Source organism: Silurus meridionalis, chromosome 7, assembly GCF_014805685.1.
Source record: "Silurus meridionalis isolate SWU-2019-XX chromosome 7, ASM1480568v1, whole genome shotgun sequence".
Taxonomy (NCBI): domain Eukaryota; kingdom Metazoa; phylum Chordata; class Actinopteri; order Siluriformes; family Siluridae; genus Silurus; species Silurus meridionalis.
In genome coordinates this window covers 1,389,982-1,413,994 of record NC_060890.1, presented here as the reverse complement: position 1 = coordinate 1,413,994, position 24,013 = coordinate 1,389,982, and the positions used below count along the sequence as shown (strand labels likewise).

General features: G+C 39.9%; 1 protein-coding gene across 1 annotated transcript; it reads right to left on the bottom strand.

Moving 5' to 3' along the window:
* Nucleotides 1-1,419: 1,419 nt before the first annotated feature.
* Nucleotides 1,420-9,223, bottom strand: LOC124388781 (cadherin-20-like). Its single transcript, XM_046853800.1, is given in 13 exon segments — nucleotides 1,420-2,474; nucleotides 3,836-4,078; nucleotides 4,155-4,272; nucleotides 4,357-4,475; nucleotides 4,556-4,692; nucleotides 5,726-5,800; nucleotides 5,802-5,977; nucleotides 6,057-6,244; nucleotides 6,665-6,832; nucleotides 7,241-7,360; nucleotides 7,534-7,734; nucleotides 7,840-7,933; nucleotides 9,122-9,223. Coding segments are annotated over 13 exon segments (2,316 nt in total). The 3' UTR covers nucleotides 1,420-1,899.
* Between the last annotated feature and the right edge of the window lie 14,790 nt (nucleotides 9,224-24,013).

The following is a 24,013-nucleotide window of genomic DNA, read 5'->3' as shown; positions in this document are numbered from 1 at the left end:
ACCCATCACTGCAAGATATTCTGGGTAAGGGTGTCTACTTAAATGCCATAGAATGCAAGTTATATGAATGTCTTAAATGCTAAGCTACACTAAAGATTGATATGACTGTAAAGCAGGGGCGTAGCCATCATTTCAAAAGTGGGGGGATGAAATGTGTAGTTACCGTTTTTGTTTTTTTTGTCCCCCCCACTAAAAAAGGGAGGGGGCCGAATTAACTTTTTATTAAAAAGTGCGGGGGACATGTTCCCCGTGTAATCTACGCCCCTGCTGTAAAGGGTTTGTAGTTTTGAAGATTTCAGAAGTATTCTGCTCTGATTTTGTCTAACAAACTCTGGTGATAATGGGTAAGAATGTGAACCTTAACTTACATTTTGAAAAGTACAAATATTTCATGATCTTCACCGATCTCATTTCAATTTGACCTGGTTTTTGACCATGACTAGAATGTGTGCTGGTGGGGATTCAGTCAACCACAAAGTGAGGAGGTCTGGGGTGCAGTCAGCGTTCAAGTCACTCCCAAAGGTGTCCACTAGGGTTGGATTTCTATAGCAGGAGATCTGTTTTAAACCACATAAAATGAAAATGTCTTTCTACCACATCTAAATACTTCCTATGCAACTATGTTTTTGGGAAGAACCCAATTGTCCTGTATGTTAAAAGCACATTTCAGCAAGACCGTGAAGATTATGGATGAATATTGTGTATAAAATCAAAATTTAGCTTAGTTTTGGGTACAGCAGGTTTTGCATTTATCATGGTCTTTGGGTTCTAATGTGAGGCTGGATTTGAATGATGTTAGCACAGGCTATCGTCTAGTTTCCTCAGAAATTTTCAAGAGCAATTGAATGTTTAAAATTATATTTAATATTCTAAAGCGTAATACTTAACTCACCGTTGAGCTACATCTGCCTATGAGATTCCAGTAATGTACACGACGTTGCTGTGGAAGTCAAGCCATAATGAGCTGAAACTGAGAGAATGCTTGTGTTACAATCTGTGGTGGGAAACCTTTACTTTAAACGTCACTACATTTTGTGAAATTAGTCGTTCCTTATTTAGTTATTAGGGTCAAAACGTAACTGGTGAAACAGGCAGCAGTTCCGACCGGCGCTTGGTGTATCTACTGTTTACCAACATACAGTTCAGCATCAGTTCCACATCGAGCAGAACATTTAGAGAGGAATAAATGATGAAACTCCAGACTTGAATTTTCCACAACACACGTTACCTCATTTATATGACTTTTTTTTTTTTTTTGTTGAAAAGGTTTGGGGCTCATGATAATTGTAATAAAATTATTAGCTGTTAGTGCTTAAGGCTGGGAGTTATTATTTAAATGTTTATTATTAAACATATAAAAAAATACATGTACAATAAAATATATATACGTAAGGCATGCTGATCAAAATCCATCACAGTGACGCTAACCTCAGGCTAAACGCTAAGAACCTGTAACGAGTTGAATATCAACCGCTCGCTATACAGGAATAAACCATAGCTACACGCCTTGTAACATCGTTAAGTCTCACGGTGCGGCTAAGAAAATGTTTACGAACAAATAATTTATTCAAACTTAAAAAAATCAATAAATACAAAGACAGTCTTTCTCCAGATCAACTTTTTTCATCAAGGCTAACGATCAAAATTCTTATAGCTAACCATTTCAATTCTATTTTCCTCCTAAAGCTAGATCGATCTTGATTCGTTTTATATTCCAAAATCAAGTTCTGGTGAATTTTCGAACTTAATGATGAATTGTTTAAGCTGATCACATAATGGTAACATCTAACGTGAATCTTCAAATAAATCAATAAATCGATTGAATTGGTGCTACTGTTTCTGAATCTCAGTAATGTAGTTATTATTTGCTGTTTCGCCATAGCAACACCAAACTTTCTCTTAAACGTTACTCTGGCTTCTTCCGTAAAGCTCCGCGAGTGTGTGAAACCTTGGCCCCCACTCATCTAAATAATCGTAATCAAGCTCTAGATCGTCGTTAGATTGCAGCGAGCTGAGCGACTCGGCGACGGAGCCCTTCCCTTCATAGGCGAACGTCTGGAGCGAATCGTACGCCGCTGCGCCGACATCCAAATCCGCTTCGCAAAGCTTTGCTAGCATGCAACTGTAAATGTTACTGGTGTTAGCATTAGCGCTGGTTTTCTTAGCATCCTTCTGAGTCACGTAGCAAGACAGGCTTGGGATCTCGGGCTGCTTTTCCTGTCGTAGCAAAAAGTTAGGTTTTATGTCCTTGTCGTTAGCATGTCGCCGCTTAGTGCCGTTAAACACCAGTTCAGCATAGCTTAGTGTTTCTGTGTGTGTCTTCCACAGTTTGGTCATGTCGAAGGCTACCGTGTCTTCCTCCCCGCCGCCTTCGTCATCGTAATGAACAATGTTTTCTCGCACGTTTTCTTCCTCGCTGCTGAGGAAAGGCTTTTTAGTGCCACTGCTTACAAGCAGTATGAGAACAAACAGTGCTGCAGAGAGAAAACACCAGAATTAATACAGTGAAGCAACATTTTACAGTCTTTACTCTCAACCCCCTTAATGATACGCCCCTAAACCCTACCCCCAAAACCAGGGGTGGCCAACCAGTCAGAGCCTGAGAGCCAAATTTTTTACTGTTACCGCAAAGAGCCACATCATACACATGGGCACACATGAACATCACCCATCCCTTCCTCTTACACACACACACACACACCTTTGCTCAGCCAGATTTATTGTAAATGTCACACACCAACATAATGACAGAAATTGACTCCTACAGTTCTAAGACCACAGGACAGTCATTTTTAACAATGAACACTGCACTGCCTTACACACAAACTCTGTTTAACCAAGTCTACAAACAAAAATATAATAATTTACAATAGCGTTTTTAGTGGGACTTTTGGCATCCCTTGCCTTGAACAATCCCCTTCAAATCTGCCTCGTATTCCGTTGTTGCCACTCAAAGCAATTCTTTCACATGGGTGTCAGTCAGAACAGATCGATGCTTTGATTTCACGTGTTTCAGGGTAGAAAACACAGACTGTGTTTTTTTTTATATGCGTGTTCACTTCGCTTGAGTTCCACACGATATTTTCGTCAAATGCGCATGTGCGTGAGATGAATATACCGCAGGGGTGGGCAATTAATTTTTACAAGGGGCCACATGAGAAACCTGAATTGTGTCAGAGGGCCACACCAACGATAATATTTTAGGGATGCACCGAAATGAAAATTCAGATCAAAAGGCAATGAAATCCATAATTTTTTGTGTTATGCCTTTTGCCTTGGCACCATCACTGGAAAACTTTCCTGTCTTTTTAAAAACGTCCTCCACAGACGGAGTGCGCATGCTCGGATTAACTACTTTAACCTTATTTAACCGGATTAACCGTGTGCTGGCTGTGCTTTTTTATTGAACTCAAGCAAAGCGAACACACACATTAAAAAACAAACAAACTTCGAAATGAACGTAAGAGCCGCATGAAACCAGCCAAAGACCTGCATGCGGCTCGCGAGCCGCGGGTTGGCCACCCCTGCCCTAAACACTTTAACCTCTAATTACTGGCATAAAGCATTTTACAGTCTCAACCACCTCAACAATACTTCTTTTAAACACCCTAAACTCTAAACTCTACACAGTACACTCTGAACATGACCCCCTAAACCCTACGTCCTGAATACTACACCTCAAACTCTACACCCTAAACTTAACACTCCAAACACTAACCCTAAATCCTACACTTGAACACTACACCCCAAACCCTAAACTCTATTTCTGAAAAACCTACACCCTAAATCATCCACTCAGGACACAACACCCCAAACCCTACACATAATGAGGTACCGAGCACGACGGAGCCGCAGGCCAGCATGGTGGTTAGCGCTGCCATGCTCAGGTTAGCTGGGAGTATGTGAGGTTCAGCGTTGCGGCAGGATGAGACATCTGCGTCACACTCACACACTCGGATCGTCAAGGTGTGTGTGCTGGACAAGACCGGCTCTCCTCCATCAGACACGGTGATGGGAAGGTGGTACACACTCTGCGCCACCCAGCTGCCCCGCCGCGTCAGGACCCTCGCAGAGTTATCTGACAGACGATGAGACAGACGATGAGACAGGCAGACAAAAAAGTGTGAGAGACAAGAAGACTGCTAGACTTGTACCGTGGTTATCTATGAGGGTGAAGTTGGGATTTGTCCGCACTTCCGGAGCGAGCGAGTAACGGAAATGCTGCCCTCCAATCGGCTCGTCCGCATCCACTGCTCTTATCGATTGGACCAGCTAAGACACACACACACACAATTCAGTTATCAGTAATTCAGAACACACCAACGTGTGTGTAGTTACCTCCAGAAGTAACTCTACCTGTCCTGCTCTTGCGCTGTTACACAGGAAAGCTTCGGGATGATCCGCTATTGGTGGATTATCGTTGACGTCTAGAACTCTTATAGCCACAGACACACTCGCTGTTTTTAGTGGGTTATCTGACCAAACACAAACACACACATAATTATTTTATGAAGCTCTTAAAACACCTACAAATAGATTTAAGTCAAAATCACACCTGTTTCCATAGCAATCACAGTGAGATTATGCCAGCCGATGTTCTCTCTGTCTAGACGAAGGACAGTCATGAGAGAACCACTGACCACGCCCACTGAGAAATACTGATCTGGATCACTGGCACGATCAATCATGTACCTGCACACACACATACACATTACAATTAAGTAGTTCGCGGTTCGGTACGTACCTCAGATTTTAAGTCACGTTTCGGTTCCATTTCGGTATTTCGGTGGGAACGCGAAACATAAAATTGGTTTATTATCATTAACGTTTGTCATTATCAACATCAACAGTTTACATTGTTAAAACAATTAGAAATAAAATGCTTGGTTGGTTAAATAATATATAAAATATTATTTTATTGTATTTGATAAAAACCCTAAAAAGATCTAAAAAATGTAATAATAAATCAAATAAATGTGATACGCTTTTTAATCATATCGATTAAATCTAGTAATTGGTGAAATTGGCCCAAATTTATTTAATCAAATAAAATTCAATAAATTCAACAGTTTACATTTGTTAGTGTAATACAGATGTGTGAGTTTGTGTTTAATTATTAGAGTATACTTAAAAAAAAATCTCCTTATAAGCTAAATTCTTAAAACTGTACATAAAATGCTAAAGGATCCGTATCGCTAGTGTTGGCGAAAACCAGGAAGTGGCGTTGGTAGTTTTACAGCGCGCTACAAATCGTATTTCTAGTATGGCGCGAGTAGCCACAGTGACACTGCACTAATTATTTTCTTTTTTATACACCTGGCATTGTTGTTTTTTTGTTTGTTTTTTTAAGTCTAATAATAATAATCAGATAATTTAAAAAAATAAAACTTCCGCCACTTAATACATTCATGAGGGGACTCAGATTCTGCACGTAAACATTGCAGAAAGATTGCATTCGGTTGACGTGTGTGCAGAACTGAATATTTAAGTTTCCGACAATTGGCAGATGCCCATATCCAGAGCAAGGTACAACTGAACATTTAAGGTTTAAGGGCCTTGCACAAGGGCCCAGCCTTGGCAGCTTGGTGATGCTGAGACTTGTGAAGTTCAAAGCCTTAACCACTGAGCTCCCACCTCCTGTTACTATTAGTAGTTATCTAATACACACTGACAACTCATATGCTAATAAGCGTGTATGATAATTTGACATTTTATATTCTCTCACCGTATCGAGTTGTTAGCGGCGTCTGGGTCACGTGCCGAAACGGTGACCAGCGCGGTGCCGATTTCAGCGTCTTCGAACCTCGGCGTAATAAAGCGTGGAGCCGAACTGCGGTGGCTCGTCCACGTCCTCAATGTTCACCATCACCATTGTGATATCGCTGAATGGGCCGTTTACCGAGAAGTGCTTGTCCACGTGCATGTTCGCAGCCTCCACTTTAATGGCGTAGCTATGTGCCGTCTCGTAGTCCAGACGCTGAAACACAAACAAGGGTTAAATCGCCGAATGAACGTCAGCGATATGTACAGGTCTCAGACGGCTCTTTTGCGAGCACCTGTTTGACAGTGATAACGCCATAGGTGTTGGTGGAGTCGGCGCCGACGTCGAACGCGTCTCGTCCTTTTCCGTCGATCACTCTGTAGCGCGTCTCCGCATTGATACCCAGATCCTGATCCCGAGCTTCGACGTGACCCACGACGGAGCCGACCGGAGCGGATTCTGGGATGCTCATTTGATACACCTCTGAGAGAACAAGATTATGAATTAACCCAATGTGTTAAAAAACGTTAGCATATTAATATGCGTAGTGCAAAATATACAAAATGTTAGCTAGCATGGAAATACAAAAGAGGTCGATTCCACAACACTGTGGTTGATTGTGCCTGGTCAGATAAGCTTTCCAGATTAGCTTTTCTAACAACAGCTCTTTCAGGAGTTCTCGTTTCTATCACAGAGAGCTGAAGCTGTATCTTTAGGTTTTCCTGTCGTCCTTTTGTTTTGTTTAAATAACCTCAAGAGTGAGAGTGTTTAAAGCTATTACAACGTACATGAGAACGTTTTTGTTCTCCCATAATATTACCGTAACTGACTAAAAAGTCAAATCTTTCGATCATGCTGTTAAAGGAAAACCGTCAGCTGATGAACGACGCTGCTAGTTCTTACTGTGAGCGAAGCGGGGAGGGTTGTCATTGACGTCGCTCAGAGTGACGTTGACGGTTGTCGATGTTGTCAAACCTCCCAGCTGACCTGCCATGTCTTTAGCCTCAATTACCACCTCGTATTGACCCTTGACCTCTCGATCCATGTCCGGCAATGACACTCGCACCTCACCTACAGAAAAAGATATTAGTATTTTTTTTTTTTTTATTAGCAAATAAACTCTTTTCACGAAAAACTGCTAACATGATTAACGCGGCTTCCCTGAGGAAAAGGCCAATAACTGACCAATCAATGTGCAATTTCTTTTTCATGTGACTTTAATAATAAATAAATAGATAAATAAAAAAAATAATAAACAAAATCTGTAATATACCCAAGCCTGAGACACAAATTAAATTTCATTTTGTGCTAGCTTGTCACTGAGCTATCTTAGCTCAGATGCTAGCTAAGCTGCATAGTTATACTAAAAAGAAAGATTTATTTGGCAACTTCAAGCTTTTTATTTAGATTGAGCAGAATGTTAGCTAAACTATTGAGTTTTTGTAAACGAGGTAATCGATTTGTGTGTCTGATTCTTGCCTGTGTGTCGATCCACAGAGAAATACGGCTGTCCCTTCACAACACTGTACACCACTCGAGCGCTGTTACCGTACGACGGGTCATCAGCGTCCGTCGCCGTCACCCGAATCACAGATGTTCCTACGATCGGAAAACATAAACCGAAAGATCAGATATAGATTAGATTTCTAAGTTAGACTGAGAAAACCGCTTTTCTTTCCCCGAGGGTTCACCTTAGATTTTAAAGCTAAATAAAATCAATGCACTTTTGTAGTCACTTTTGACTCACATTTTTTTAATAGTGTACAACGTACCAACAGGAGACATCTCAGGTACGGTGGCCTTGTAGGGTCCATCTGGGAATTTGGGCTCGTTGTCATTAATATCCTGGATCTTGACGATGAAGCGTGACTCGGGTTCGAGCGCCTGGCCTGTGTGGCGGTGAGTTACCTGAGCACGCAGGATGTAGTGATCTTTCATCTCACGGTCCAGCCTCTGTACAGCGTGGATATCACCTACACACACACACGTATTGGTGGTGGTGTTGTTATAATTATAATTTATTATATTGACACTGATAATAGAATTCCTTATGTGTGTGTGTGCACGTTTATCCCCACCGGTGCTTTCATCCAGTGTGAACGTGGTTCCTGCACCTTCTCCTGATAGAATATATTTAACAGCTCCATCTCCATTATCCAAATCTGAGTGAAGCTGAAACACACACACACACACACACATACTTTTATTCGGACTATTATTCACTAAAATGAAATTACTATAATACTAATTTTAGTGAATAATAGAAATAAACGGAGCTCTTACACAGTAGTCATGTGATGTAGTAGTACACAAAAAAACTGTATATGCCAATATAGCATAGTATACTATATAGTATAGTTGTAGTGTTTAGTACAATAAAGTACAGTATTGTTTAATACACTACAGTACAGTATAGTATAGTAATGTATATTACAATACAGTATATTAGAGTATTGTATAATACAATACAGTGTAGTATAGTAATGTATTCTAAAATACAGTACAGTATAGTAATGTATAGCACACAACAGTACAGTACACTACAGTACAGTATACTACAATATAGTATAGTAATGTATAGTACAATACAGTACAGTATAGTAATGTATAATACACAACAGTACAGTATACTACAGTACAGTATACTACAGTACAGTATACATTACTGTACTATACTGTAGTATACTATACTGTATTGTATTATACATTACTATACTATACTGTAGTATACTGTACTGTAGTGTACTATACATTACTATACTATACTGTAGTGTATTATACAATACTATACTATACTGTAGTGTATTATAGTAATGTATAATACAATATAGTATAGTCATGTAATTTATAGTACAATACAGTACAGTATAGTAATGTATTCTAAAATACAGTACAGTATACATTACTATACTATACTGTAGTGTATTATAGTAATGTATAGTACAGTACACTACAATATAGTATAGTAAAACACTGCAGTATAGTATGGTACATTATAGTATATTATAGTACAGTATACTACAGTATAGTAATGTATTGTACACTACAGTATACTACAGTACAGTACAGTATATTAATGTATATTACAATACAATACAGTATAGTATAGTAATGTATAGTACAATACAGTTTAGTACAGTTTAGTAGTATAAATGTATATTAGGGTATATATAATGGTAATATAATATTGTATATAAGTAGAATGGATAAAAGTAGTTAACAGGTTACAGTTTTTCCCAGTATAAATGTAGTATATGTCAGTATATAAATATACGTATAGTAATGTGGTAAGTAAAATTTGATTTGATTTGATTGAGTATCATTAATATAGTTGTAAAGAGTTTTGTTAGTCGTTAACACCTTTCCGACGTAGAGTGGTGTATCCTCGGCGTACTCTTCAAGCACAAAGAACTGGTTCCACACCCATCCTCTCTTCTCTCTTCTCAGGGGTCTCCCACTCATCCCCTCATCCCCCGCACCCCCCTGAGACAGTGTCACTAAGCACGTAACCGCGATAACGGTGCTGAAGTGAGAACCTCGCTGCAGGAACCACAGGGCCATGGCGGGGCTGACGGATCTCCACTCGTTCACTCGTTATTCGTCCTTCGTCCACTGCTCTGCCAGTTACCTGCTCCAACACACACAAATCTGATGAGTGAAAATATAAAATAGACCTCATGATCTTCCAGAATCTTTCTCAGGCTTTTTTTTTTTAAACCTCGCACCACACACACACACACACACCATCTGCTCACTATGGAGTTAACACACAGTGAAACACATTATGTGTGTGTTTCAGACAGACAAAAGAGCCTAACAAAAGAGCAACAGCAAGAAAGGGAAACATCTCCTCCCTCCATTCATCAGTTAATCTCCGAGTCTCACACTCCATCGGCCCTTTAGTGAGCACTTCATCTTCACTACGGAGGGAACAGCCGCTCTTTCACACACTTCTCCGCTTCTGTTCAGCGCCGTTTGACTTTTAACCCTCCGTAGGTGTCCTGAAGGAGTTTACAAATTCAGCATGCACAATGTGCGTGTTTGGTGAAAGATCTCGCCGTGTCTCTCCTCCGATTCTAATTCTACCACTTTTCTCATGGATCATTGTAATGTGGCCAAAAGTTTGTGGACACCCGTATCTTAGATTTGTAATACTTTTCTTGAACATCCCCTTTCCATATTTAGTCTCCATTTGCTCTTATAATAAACTCCACTCTTCCAGGAACATGTTTTAATTAGATTGTTTAATCAGTTTGAAGCTCTATAGCAGCAGATCTTCCTCTCAATCGCATGCAAAGCATATCTTAATGGAGCTGGAGCAGGTATCCTCGTTCAAGAAAAGGAAAAAATTACATGCTTCTACATCCCAAGACATCCAAAAGAGGAACCACTTGGCTTGAAATGTCAGGTGTCCCTATACTTTTGTCCACAGATGGTATTTAAATTAAGGCAACATTTTCCCACATATTATATGATTAAATAATGAATGGACTGAAACTTCAGTATTTGAACTCCCAATCTGCCCATGCAATTATTCAGAGCTCAATCTGGTCACATGATCACTTTCTCCATCAGCAAGGAGAGACGGCGCGAAGCTCCGATCCGTGAAGACTAACAGGTAATGTCTTTCTCAGCTTTTCAACAACACCAAAGGTCACTGTAGCCGATTACAGTAAAACCCACCTGACAACATATCGGTCACATGACCGCTAACGTGGACCTTTAAAGGTTAATTCAGCATTTGTGTAATGAAAAGATATTCAGACATACATCGTGAGGGGGATTATATTATTAATTTTCCAGCCATGTGTCATAAAAAAATTATAAATTAATAAAAAATGGGGTAATTTTCCCATGGGCCTGATTTTTACAAAACCCACAGCATCCTGAACGAGATCCAAGAGTCAGAAATCAAATCTCAAAAACCTCATCTCTATCCCAACACACACACACACACACACACACACACACACACACACACACACACACACCATTTTGTCACAGCTAATTAACTGACATGCTGCGTTATTGTGTGTGTTAATCAAGTCTTTTCATGGCTAATCTCTTTCTGTCTCTCTCACACACACACACACACACACACACACACACACACACACACACACACACACATGAATAATATGGATTTTCTCTTTTTAATTGAAACATTATATTGTATATTTCACAATTTTTTTTACTATAAAATAAATGATGTAAATAAAAAAAATATATATTTTTATATTTTGATATTTTATCTATATATTTTTATAATGTATTTGAACACGTATATTTTTGCAATATAATTGTTCATGAGCATAAAGTCATTTTTAAATCATATTTTATAAATGATTTTATTATTATTATTTTACAGTTTCATATAAATAAATATATAAGTAACTCTCAGCAGCATTCAGAAATAAAGTATGATATTTACAATACTTATAGAATGACATATTTACATTATTTTGAGTTTATTTATATACATATTAAACACTCAAAACCTATTTATAATATCAATTTATTATATGTATAATATACAGTAATATATAAATAAATTCCAAGTTTCCTCACAACTCTTCTGGTTCTTTATTATGATCGTCTCTGCACAAATAAAATATATTACAATGATTTTCATCTTACCTTTGCTCTCTCTCTCTCTCTCTCTCTCTCTTTCTCTCCCCTCTCTCTCTTTCTCTCTCTGTTTCTTCTCCTCGTCCACTTAAAGGTCAGTTAATAGTAAAGAGGACCTCCTGCATCGTCCCTAATGTCTCACTGCATCACTTCATTTCCACTTTATCCTCTCTACATCTCTCAGAATGGCTTTACAGAGTCGCCTAGGACCAATGAGAAGGGAGAGAGAGACGGAGAAAGAAAGAGAGAGAGAGAGAGAGAGAGAGAGAGAGAGAGAGAAAGAGAGAGAGACCTCCCACTTTATTTGCAATTTGCAAGTCAATAAAGAGGACCCTGTAACAAAAGTGTGTGTGTGTGTGTGTGTGTGTGTGCTAATGCCAAATTTGAGCGTTAAATTGTAGAATGCAGCGTGACAGAGTGTTCAACATGAATAAATGCTCTACATTTGGATTGTAGAGAGAAAACTCTATCTATCTATCTATCTATCTATCTATCTATCTATCTATCTATCTATCTATCTATCTATCTATCTATCCATCTATCCATCTATCTATCTATCTATCTATCTATCTATCTATCTATCTATCTATCTATCTATCTATCTATCTATCTATCTATCTATTAACCACCAACCCGCCAATGCTGGGCCCTTAAACAAGGCCACAACCCTCTACTGCTGTGTAAATTTGAACAATACACATTGGTCTGGAGGACGACTGGCAAAAAAAAAAAAGTCCATCCATCCTTCTGCTGAAAGCTTCAGAAATGAAATTTATATAAATGAAATATAGACTTTTTATATATTTTTTTGGGGGGGCAAATATATTATATAAACATTCTTAGTTCTGTTCTTTTATCATTATTATTATTCAGTTTAAATGCAACAATATTATATTATTATTAATTATTAATTATTTTAATTATATTACATAAGTGAGCCTATTTCTATTATACACACACACACACACACACACACACACACACAATATAATATAATATGGTATACATACAGTATATAATACAAATGATTTAATATTTTATGGAATTTATTGGAATATTACATGCGAAATAATATAACAAGGAACAAGAAAAATGAAAACTGAAAAAAATAATATCTTTTACATAATTATATTTCACACTGAGCATTATTTTTTATTTATTTTTTTTTTTTACACAGAATTTCAAAGCAATATTTCTTTATTCACTTGTTCACCCTCTCCAGTCTTCATCTCTTTCTCATTTCATACTTTTTTCTAGACGGTTTGATTGTTGCACGTTGATAAAAATTTAGAATTCGATGATCGGTGATGAAATTCGCTGTGACAGATTGGATGTGTTAAAGGAGAAGTTAAGAGCAGATGTTTTTCTCTCCCTCCGTCAGCACCCCTCGTGTCCTCCCTCGTCCGTTTCCCACCTTTTGATGGGGTAATTCCTCCGTCATTGTGTCCTTTATTCTCCTCGGCACGGCTGCTTAGCGGCTTGTCGCGATCCGTCACAGCACGCTCCATTAGTCTCGCGTAAAGCAAGGAAGAGAACTAAAGGAATGCAGAACCTGGGGGGGAAAGCGCTAACTAGCATAGGTAATGTGTCAGGGAGTCAAAGGCCATGGACTGGGCGACATCAGGACGGGCGACAAAGCGCCTCTAGCTAGCGTAAAAACCAGATTCGCTACGCGGTGTAATCCGCACTTGGCTGTGAGGATACGCGTTTTAGAGCAACACCATCATCAATTCTCCACACAAGATGTTTTTTTGATACAATTTTTTTTTACTTTTGAAGAAAATCACCGCACAATAAAAACACACACACTCTGGACAACAACGCAATTTGATTAGCCGATTGTAAACTAGCATGATAAAACTAGCACTCAACACCATTCAAATTCCAATCGTTATTTTTCACATACCCAATTTTACGCTAGGCTAAAAAAAAAAAAAAAAAAAGATCGAAATAATAGTAGAATAAATAATACAAATATAAACAAAGAATTAAATAAAATATGAATAAATTTGAATATATAAATACATTAATAACCTATAAATTAAAATAATTTACAAATATACAAATTTAATTATACAAGAATTTAGTTCGGAATTATTTGTAGTTAGCGTTCTTCAAGTTTCCTGTAAAAAAAAACAGGCGATTAGCAAAAAATCTATATCTTCATATCTATCTATCTATCTATCTATCTATCTATCTATCTATCTATCTATCTATCTATCTATCTATCTATCTATCTATATATATATATATATATATATATATATGTATATGCACACATGATTTCCAAAAGTATTGGGACACCTGCCCTTTCCTGCTATACGCGGCTTTTTTCCACGCGCTATAAAATTTGCATTCGCTTGAACTTGGAGACCTGAACCTGTTCCAGCATGGCGATGCCCCTGTGCACAAAGTGAGCTCCTTCAAAATCTGGTTTACCTGCTTTGAAGATGAAGATCTTGCTGCTATAGAGCTCTGATCTCATCCCTACTGAACACCATTGGGATGAATGTGAACGCTGACTGCACCCCAGGTCTCCTCAATTCAATTCAATTCATTTTTATTTGTATAGCGCTTTTAACAATGAACATTGTCTCAAAGCAGCTTTACACAGATAATGTGGTGATTAAATGTAAATATGTTCTTTGTAAGTATGTTTGTCCCCGATGAGCAACTGTGGCAAGGAAAAACTCCCCGAGATGGCAAAGAACCTGTTCCAGCATGGAAGAAACCTTTGAGAGGAACCAGAGAAAAGGAAAAGGAAGAAACCTTTGAGAGGAACCAGACTCAAGAGGGAACCCATCCTCATCTGGGTTGCACCAAATGTCTATTTGAAGCATATATGCAAAGTTGCGGGGTACAGTGATGATGATCAGAAGCAAACTGCACTCCCGAGTCAGTGCAGCAGACCGCTGACACCAACTACAGTCCAATCCGTCCTCAAAAGCACCCGTTCTACTCCGGAATTATATGGAACCACCCAAGGTGTTGATGAGAGACCGTCCCGAGCTGCACAGAAGTGTGAAGATCCACAGAGGGGAGAGGGGCAGGAACAGTGGTCACTGGAGCCTCAGGAGCATGTTTAACTCGACCGAGAGAGAGAGAGAGAGAGAGAGAGAGAGAGAGAGAGAGGGTGACGGGAAGAGAAGGATATGGATTATTAAGTGTAACTATTGGTGTATGAAAGTTAATGTCACTGTGCAGTTTGGACTCCGGCAAGACTCGCTATGGCAGCATAACTAAAGAGAGAACCAGAAGGTAACACAGACATGAGGGATCTCTGGGATGAGGCGACCCACCACACCACCGTTCAACAAACCTGAGTGAGCGTGTGAATGTGAGGGACGACAGCATACAAATATACCAGTTCACCAAACACTCTATATCCATGCGCCCTCCAGATCTGTGCCTTTACCTAAGAAAAATCTACTGATAAAAGGCTTGACTAAATAAATAAGTTTTCAACCTCGACTTGAACACTGAGACTGTGTCCGAGTCCCGAATACTGATTGGAAGGCTGTTCCATAACTGTGGGGCTTTATAAGAGAAAGATCTGCCCCTGCTGTAGTCTTCATTATTTGAGGAACCAACAGATAGCCAGCACCTTTTGATCTAAGTAGGCGTGGAGGATCATACTGGTACAGAAGTTCACTCAGATACTGCGGTGCGAGACCGTTAAGTGCTTTATCGTCAGTAGTAATATTTTATAATCAATGCGAGATTTGATTGGGAGCCAGTGTAGACTGATTAAAACAGGGGTGATGTGGTCATATTTCCTAGATCTAGTGAGGACCCTTGCTGCTGCATTCTGGACTAACTGAAGCTTATTTATGCACTTACTCACACCCAGACAGTAAAGCGTTACAGTAGTCTAATCTAGAAGTAACAAAAGCATGAACTAGTTTTTCTGCATCCTGTAACGACATCATATTTCTAATCTTAGCAATATTTCTAAGGTGAAAGAAGGCGATTCTGGTGATATTATTCACGTGAGACTCAAAGGAAAGACTCGGGTCAATAATCACACCAAGGTCTTTGACAGCCGTACATGCTGAAACAGAAACACCATCCAGAGATGCTACATAATCGGAAAGTTTATTTCTAGCTGCATGTGGTCCTAGTAAAAGTACTTCTGTCTTATCTGAGTTGAGCAGAAGAAAGTTATTAAGCATCCACTGTCTAATGTCCTTTACACACTTCTCAACATTGTTAAGCTGATCTCTCATCTGGCTTTGCTGAAATATACAGCTGTGTGTCATCAGCATAGCAATGGAAGCGAATCCCATGTTTATGAATGATTTCACCAAGAGGCAGCATATATAAAGAGAAAAGCAGTGGGCCCAAGACAGATCCTTGAGGAACACCAAACTTTACCTCATAAAGTGTGGAGAACTCACCATTTACATCCCCAAACTGATAGCGATCAGTCAAATAAGACCTGAGCCAAGAGAGAGCTGTTCCCTTTATTCCTACAACGTTCTCAAGTCTAGCAAGCAGTATAGTGTGATCAATGGTGTCAAAAGCTGCACTAAGGTCGAGCAAAACAAGTAAGGAGACAAAACCCTGATCAGAGGCCAATAACAGGTCATTTACCACCTTAACTAGCGCCGTCTCTGTGCTATGATGAGGCCGAAATCCTGACTGATACATTTCAAAAACGTTATTCTCACCTCACCTACACCAGGACCTGCCTTTCATAACACCCTTGTGGCTGATGAACACAAATAGCACACTGTATCCAAAATGTAGTAAAACATCTTCCCAGAAGAGTGGAGTGAATGGAGGAATGCGGAAGCCCTTTAGCAACGTGAGCTGTTGTGCACTTTATATTAACACTATACAAACACAGGCTGTATAAATAAATATTTATCATTTAAATTATTTGTACAGCACTTTTATTACATTTAAATTGTCCCCAAGTGCTTTAATAAATTAAATAGATGACAAAGATTTTAGCATCAAAAATGAGTCCCTATAAGTTTTTAGCTAAACAGTGACTCCAGTGGTGACTTCTGGTATTGAAAACCTCCCTGAGATGGTATATAAAAGAAACCTTGAGAGGAACCAGACTCGTCTGGGTGACACCAAATGTCCATTCATTACAGTTACTATAGTTCCATCATTACTAAAGCTATAAACTGTTCCCTGATGGACACTTGAATGCAGAATTGTCTATAGAAACTTAAGTCCAAATCCATCTTTATGTTCATATCAAATATTTCTGTAGAACCAAATATTCGTAATTCCAAACACCATTAAGGATCACAGATGTTCCTCTTGTTTATATGCAACAAACCAGGTCAATAAATGATATAAAGATTTACTTTAGCCAAACAAATCGATAAATGTCCAGATGTTTTACTTTCTTTTCACTGAAAAATGCTCCAGCATAAAGAACAGCTTTACACACTTTTAGCATGTGGACACTTTGTTTCCCTCAAACATTCCAATGAAATATTTCGCTCTGCCTCTTGTACTAGTTGGAGATTTTTTTCTTATGATGCAGTCCAGAGAAGTTCAGTAAGATTTAGGTGCGGTGACTGGGCAGATATTTCAATGATAAAAGACACTTCAGATGACCCTCTAAATAACACTTACTTGGTGAACTCGGACGTACAGTGAAGTCGGTTCCAAGGAGACACAGTCTAGACAGAACTGCATGGTGAAGACGTATGGAATGGGAGCCGTGTTGGTTCACTTTCACTTTCTGGAATCTTCCCTGCTCCAAAACAAACTATTAAACTTCCAAGTCTGATCACATCTTCTCGCCTGTTCTACACAAGATTTAGTTTTTGTGTAACAAAAGTTTGTCGACACCTGACTATAAGAATTGACATGTGCTTTTTGAACATCCCATTCCACATTTAGTCCACATTTGCTTTTATAAGAAGCTCCATTTTTCTGTTTACATTTTTGTGCAGATTTGTGGAGATGCATCCAGCCACAAGGGTGTATGTTAAGTCCAGTATTGATGTAGGTGAGAAGGTATGGAGGTTCCTGGGGTGCGGTCAGCGTTCGCATTCCTCCCGTAGGTGTTCAATAGGGTTGGAGTTCTCTAGCAGGAGATCTTTATGGAGCTGGCTTTGGGCACAGGGGTACCTTTTACAGTTATAGCACTTGTTTATGTTCCTGTGCCTCATTTTTCACTTTTATCCCCATTACACGATGTGATTCATCCTAATAATCGGTGTGACTCCGACGGTAACGCTTGATTAGCCCTGTTATTCAAATGAAACCTAGCGCTCTGGGTCCACTTATAGTTCTTTCCGCGTTTTTTGGTTTGCATTTTACGAGGACATGAGCACATTGCGGTAGACTGTTGATAATAATACCAGCTCGAATCCATCCTCAAAGTTCTTCAGTTGCTCAGTCACATCATGGATCTTTAGGCTGTAGATATGGAACCATCCCCAGCTGCGCAGTGTCTGCAATTAAAGAGAGATCCATCTAGAGGCAGGGTGTTGGGATAAATCAAGCAGATTGATTAGCCTGCTTGCATCGCAAGATTTACACAGTGAAATTTTAGAGCTGTTGGGAGGAACCTGAAGAAGGATCGGGGTCAGTTATGATATAGCACCTCCTGGAGCACAGAGGGTTAAGAAAAGTGAGGTACTTTCAAAAGTGGCAGCTTGGCCACACTGGGGCTTGAAACCTTGAACCCTTCAATCAGTAACCCAGAGACTTAACCACTAAATTTCCACTTCTCCCAGGATTTTTCCACATCTAAAGCCTTTGAACCAAAATATTCCCCTCAAGTACCCCCAGAGATGCTAAGCAAGCTAACCTGAATGTTGGAGCTTGTTGCCATTTAAATTTGAGGAGCCCCGTTGCCAGCATTGGGGTAAGATAAACCGTGCACTGGCACGTTTTCATAATGACACGCTTTGCCCTATATTGCCCTCTTTTAAGGAAGGGGGGATTAGGACCCCGAGCGGTTGCTCAGCCTCTAAAGTTCCTCACAAAGGAACCTACTGAATTCCAGGCATCCCAAAGAGCATTCTTTCAGTGTAAATACGTATATATGCTCCATGCTCCATGAAGATCTGCTTAACATTGGTTGGCGTGAAAGATCTCCTACTATAGAGCTCTTGAACCCTATTGAACACCTTTGGGATGAATGTGAATGCTGACTGCACTCTAGGAACCTCCTCATCTCACCGACATCACTACCTGACTTTACTACCAACATTGTCGCTAAATTAATCTCCACAAAATCTTGTGGAACATCTTCCCAGAAGAATGGAGTTTGTTAGAACAGTGAAATGGGGACTCAGTGTGGAACGGGATGTTCACAAAACATGATGATCAGGTGTCCACAAACTTCTGACCATAAAGTGTACATTAGAACTATGACAAGATAATGATCTGATATTTTGTGTGTGTGTGTGTGTGTGTGTGTGTGTGTGTGTGTGTGTTGCGCATCATCTATGTACAGATGTGGATGACACACTAGATGGCGGCAAATACCTGAGATATCCTTGTGTGCTTTCACATCATAGTGTCTCACACACACACACACACACACACACACACACACACACACACACACACACACACACACACACACACACACACACACACACACACACACAAACATACACACACAAACACATTAGGGCTGTTTTAAATCAAGATAAATTATGTGGTGCGTGTGTGTGTGTGTGTGTGTGTGTGTGTGTCCACACTCTCCACACCATCCTCCTCACACTCTTCCTAACACTCTTCCTCACACTCCTCCTCACACTACTTCTCACCATCCACCTCATACTCTCCCTCACATTCCTCCTCACTCTCCTTTTCACACTCTTCCTCACCATCCACCTCACACTCCTCCTCACAATCCACCTCACACTCCACCTTACACTCCTCCTCACACTCCTTCTCACAATCCACCTCACACTCCTCCTCACACTCCTCCTAACACTCTTCCTCACACTCCTCCTCACACTCCTCCTCACCATCCACCTCACAATCTTCCTCACACTCCTCCTCACACTCCTCCTCACACTCCTTCTCACCATCCACCTCACACTCCTCCTCACACTCCATCCTTACACTCCTCCTCACACTCCTCCTCACAATCCACCTCACACTCCTCCTCACACCTCCTCACACTCCTCCTAACACTCTTCCCCACACTCCTTCACACTCCTCCTCACCATCCACAGGTGTCCACACATATGTATTCAAATATAGTGCACCATGTAACAAATACTTAATTGATGTACTTAGACTTTTTTTGGTATCAGTTTTTTACTTCACTGTTTATTTTTCAGACAATTTATTTTCACTTATTACATTTTTACACAAATATCTGTACTTTCTACTAATGACATTTCAAATCAGACTTGTTACTTCAGTTTTGATCTATTTGGTGACGTGATCAATAACGCCTACTTTTAACTGAAGTACATGTCAGAGCCCAAACTTCTTTACTTTAGCTTGAGTAAATAAAAAAAAGAGTGAAGGATGTGTGTACTCGACTGGTTGCTAGCATAGTTAGCATGAGTGGTGTGAAGTAAATAAATAAGTACGTATTTAATAATTAGTAAGTATAAATAAGTATTTAGCAAATCAATCCTCACAATAAATCCGTTATAAACTGTTTTTCACTTCATCAGGAGTCTTGGTGTTGAGGGCCGGTGCATCTTTGAGCCTACGTTTAATATGAGAAAAAAAAAACTGCTAGAATCAGAACTTGAATACTTGTTCAAGTTCAAGGAATCTGTGATATTTAACGTGTAATCGAATCAATTTTGCGATTTTTGACGTGAGTACGATTTTCGGATCTTTACACCTCTGCTTAGCATATGCTTGGTGGAAAAGTAGCTGATATCGTGGTTTCTCAACAAAAAGACGTATAACCTTTGATTGGACTCCGATTAAAAAAACATTCAAATGTCCACTTTATCGATCCATTCATGGGCTCAATGCAGTGGTCATCGTGAAGAACGAAAATACGTGTGTTGAGAGCGTGTTCGGCTAAAATCGGTAGCGTTTGGAGTGTGCGCCATCTAGTGGAATCAACTGAAACGCATGGTATTGTAGAAAAAAAAAAGGAAACGGATGCCGTTTTTGGGACAATTTTGTAAAATACACCGGTTTGTCGCCGTTATTTAACCTTCACGTAGTGCACCGACATCCTTTAACGCACCCAGATTAATAAAAATGTCGATTTACGTGCAATTTATGTAAGTGAACAACGAGTTGCACAACAGCAATCTTTGTAAAAAATAGAAAGGGATTCCAATAAAGGAAGCGAATGTTTAAGTAGTATAGGTGAAGTGCAACAGCAAAGCTTAGCGGTTTTGTGTGTGTGTGTGTGTGTGTGTGTGTGTGTGTGTGTGTGGTGGCAGTGTAGTGTGTAACATGCAGGCTGAGCTGAGCTGAGCTGAGCTGAGCTGAGAAGCGAGAGATCGATGTGAAATGGTCATTTTTAGACAGATTGATTGACACTGAGAGGCCCGGGATCGTCTCATCGCTTTATCGTTCTTATCATTCCCACTCCGCCGTCTTCTCTTTCGGGTTTGATTCCATCACGTGAGCGTGTAATGGCTCTGGAAGCGCCTCTAATTCGCCTTTCTCCACCCAATTTCCCTCTGCTTTTCAAGCGCCGTCTCTCTTCCAGCGCCTCGTTTCGGCCATATTTTCTGTAAATGATGACGATTTTCTTGTCAGACCCGGAGTGTGTAACACACACACTGCGCGCTCGAGCCGGCTCAGGTTCGGCCGTCAGGATGAGGAGGTGTAAGGAGAGACGCAGCAGGGAGACGCTAATTCAATCGAGTCCTCTGTGTTGTATTAAATTAGGGCGGATCGCAGAAGTTTATTTGTCCATTAATGGAAACAGAAAACGCAATAGAGGGAAAAAAAGAATACGGTGAAACTTTTCTGCGCTGAGTGCAGGCTGAAGTGTGTGTGTGTTGGGGGGGGTTTCTTGTACGAGTTCCGTGGAGAAGTTCAGGGGTTTCAAAACTTTCTACCAAGCTTTACACCACTTCATTCACCATAAAAGCCTATTTTTCCACACATCATTACTCATTTTTCTACCCACATGTGTTTCTTCACCAACTGTTACCACAGATTTGTAGATACACAATTGCTTTGCATGTCTTTAGATTTTGTAACATGGAATTTTCCCTTCATTCGAACCAGGAAACCCAAATTTGTTCCAGCATGACACAAATCCAGGTCCAGGAACATCTGCTACAGAGCTCCAAATTCTATTGAACAATGAATGTGAACATTGACTTCACCTCAGACCTCCTCACTTTCTCACCTTTACAGTACCTGACTGAATGAAGCCCACAAATCACCACAAGCACACTCCGAAATCAAGCGGAACATCTTTCCAGAAGAATGGAGGATATCATAAGAGCAAATGGCGACTAAATGTGATTATTAGATACTCGAAAAGCAGGTACGAATCTTATTTTCAGGTGTTCGGAAAGACATCAACTGTCTAGGGGCCTTGTTTTTACGTGAGGAACATCGTTACAGTCTGAGTTTCCTCAGGAACCTATTAAGTGGCGGACCGCAAGTTTGTTTAGTCTCCGCCTCGCACTTTGAGCGCAGTTGCTTCTCGAAATTCTCGAAAACAAGAATTGTGTGAAAACCCGGATTTTTTGTTTGCGCATGCAGGAAACCGCTGCCACTTCGGCCCTTGCTAACGCTAGCTCTAAAGATCCTTTAGCTTCAAGAATTTTCCTAAAAAAGGAGAAAATCCTGATTATTCCGCATACACACACTTTCTACACATCTGTATTACCCAAATTGGGTTGAAATAATTATTCATTTAATTGTATTCAATCAATTCAATTTGTGGCAATTTAATCAATTGCTCAATTTGATCAATATCATGAAAAAAGTTGATTGCGCTCATTGGATTAATTCTATTGTTTATTATATATATTTGTTTTATTTAGAAAAAAACCAAACAAACCTGAACTCTGAATATTGTGTACCTTTTTTTGTCCATAAATTTGTATACAATTATTCCCAATAGTCCTCATTCCACTGTGGTCCTCTAGGGTGCACTGATGAGTGAAAAGATTCAGTTTCTATCCAATCAGATTGCAGTCTTCACATCACGTGTTGCCAGTGTCAAAAGCGACCCATGTTGCTTGAAGCTGTTGCTTTAACCAATCGGATTGCGAGTTGCCGACTCTCCGACGCCCCCTAATCATTACATCGTTACATTTTAACGTCTTTTGATTGGTCGGTCAGAGAACGCACTAGTCGGAGCTCGCGACCTGCATCTGGTTTCTATAGATGTGGCTTCATAACGATGGTACTGAGGGGCGGAGTGAAGGCCAAGGTGTGCAGGCCACACCCACACGAGAGCTGCTGTTTAAATTGTATTGGCAATTTTTTCCCCTTCAATTGTAGGAATGCAGGATTTAATTTCTCCAGCCGAAGCAGCCCGGGTTGTGTTTTAATACCACGTTCGCTGATCACATTATTTCTTTCCGTGATCGAGTTAGCGATCCGTCTCGCGTTTCGGTCCATCGTCGCGCGGTTACATAACGGCGTATTCGCTGGAGAGGGTGAGGAGAACGCCATGGGGATGAAGAACGTCTGGCTTTTTCGTCTTGCTTCCAAAACGAATGGATGAGAAAAAAAAATTAGAAGAAAAAACTTTTATTCAACTTTCAACGGTTTCGAACTCATTCACTAGTCGGGGTTCTTCTACACTTTCTTCTGTTTTTCGGAAGGCTTCGTCCCAAATCGTTTCCTCTGTTCATTGATATAATTTAAGAGTGAACATATACAGTATATTGTTCTGTACTCATTGCTGGAGTGCAGCTTTCTTTCTTCACACACACACACACACACACACACACACACACACACACATATGCTTGACTGAGCTCATTAGCACCAGCACACATTCGCTAGTTCAGACAGAAAGCATTTGCATTTCTTCCCAGCGAGACGAAGCACGGTGTCGGTTGCACACGCAGCACAGCAGGGTTTAGTGTTCCTGATTAAACACTTTGTCTTCCGCTCGTTAATGCAGGATGAAGTACCACTTGATCTCGGTTTGAGACACAGCCAACCGCATGGATCGGAGTTTTAAAAAAAATACTTTACTTGTATAAACAACCCCCAGTTCTTATTAGCAGTGGAGTCAGAGATGTGGTTTGGGACACAACCACAGTAGACTTGGCCTATATAGTGAATTTGTGGTATGGGACATGTCCAGATTGATGATGGTGTTTATGTGACCTATATAACAGAGTGTCTAGTTTGGGACACACCCACAAAGCATTGATTATGCTGTATATGTGGACTACATAGTGATTAGTGTGTATGGTTTGGGACACGAACCCAGTTGGTTGATGACGGTGTTAATGTGCCCTGTTTAGGGAACAAAGTGTATGATTTGGGACAAGCACATAAGGGACATGGCCTATATAAAGAATATAGTTTGGGGTATGGGACATGTCCAGAATGATGATGTTAAGTGCTATTGTGCCCTATATAGTGGACAGGGTGTGTGGTTTGAGAAACACCCGATGTGGACTGATTTTGGTGTTTATCTGGACTATATATATATATATATATATATATATATATATATATATATATATATATATATATATATATATATATATATATATA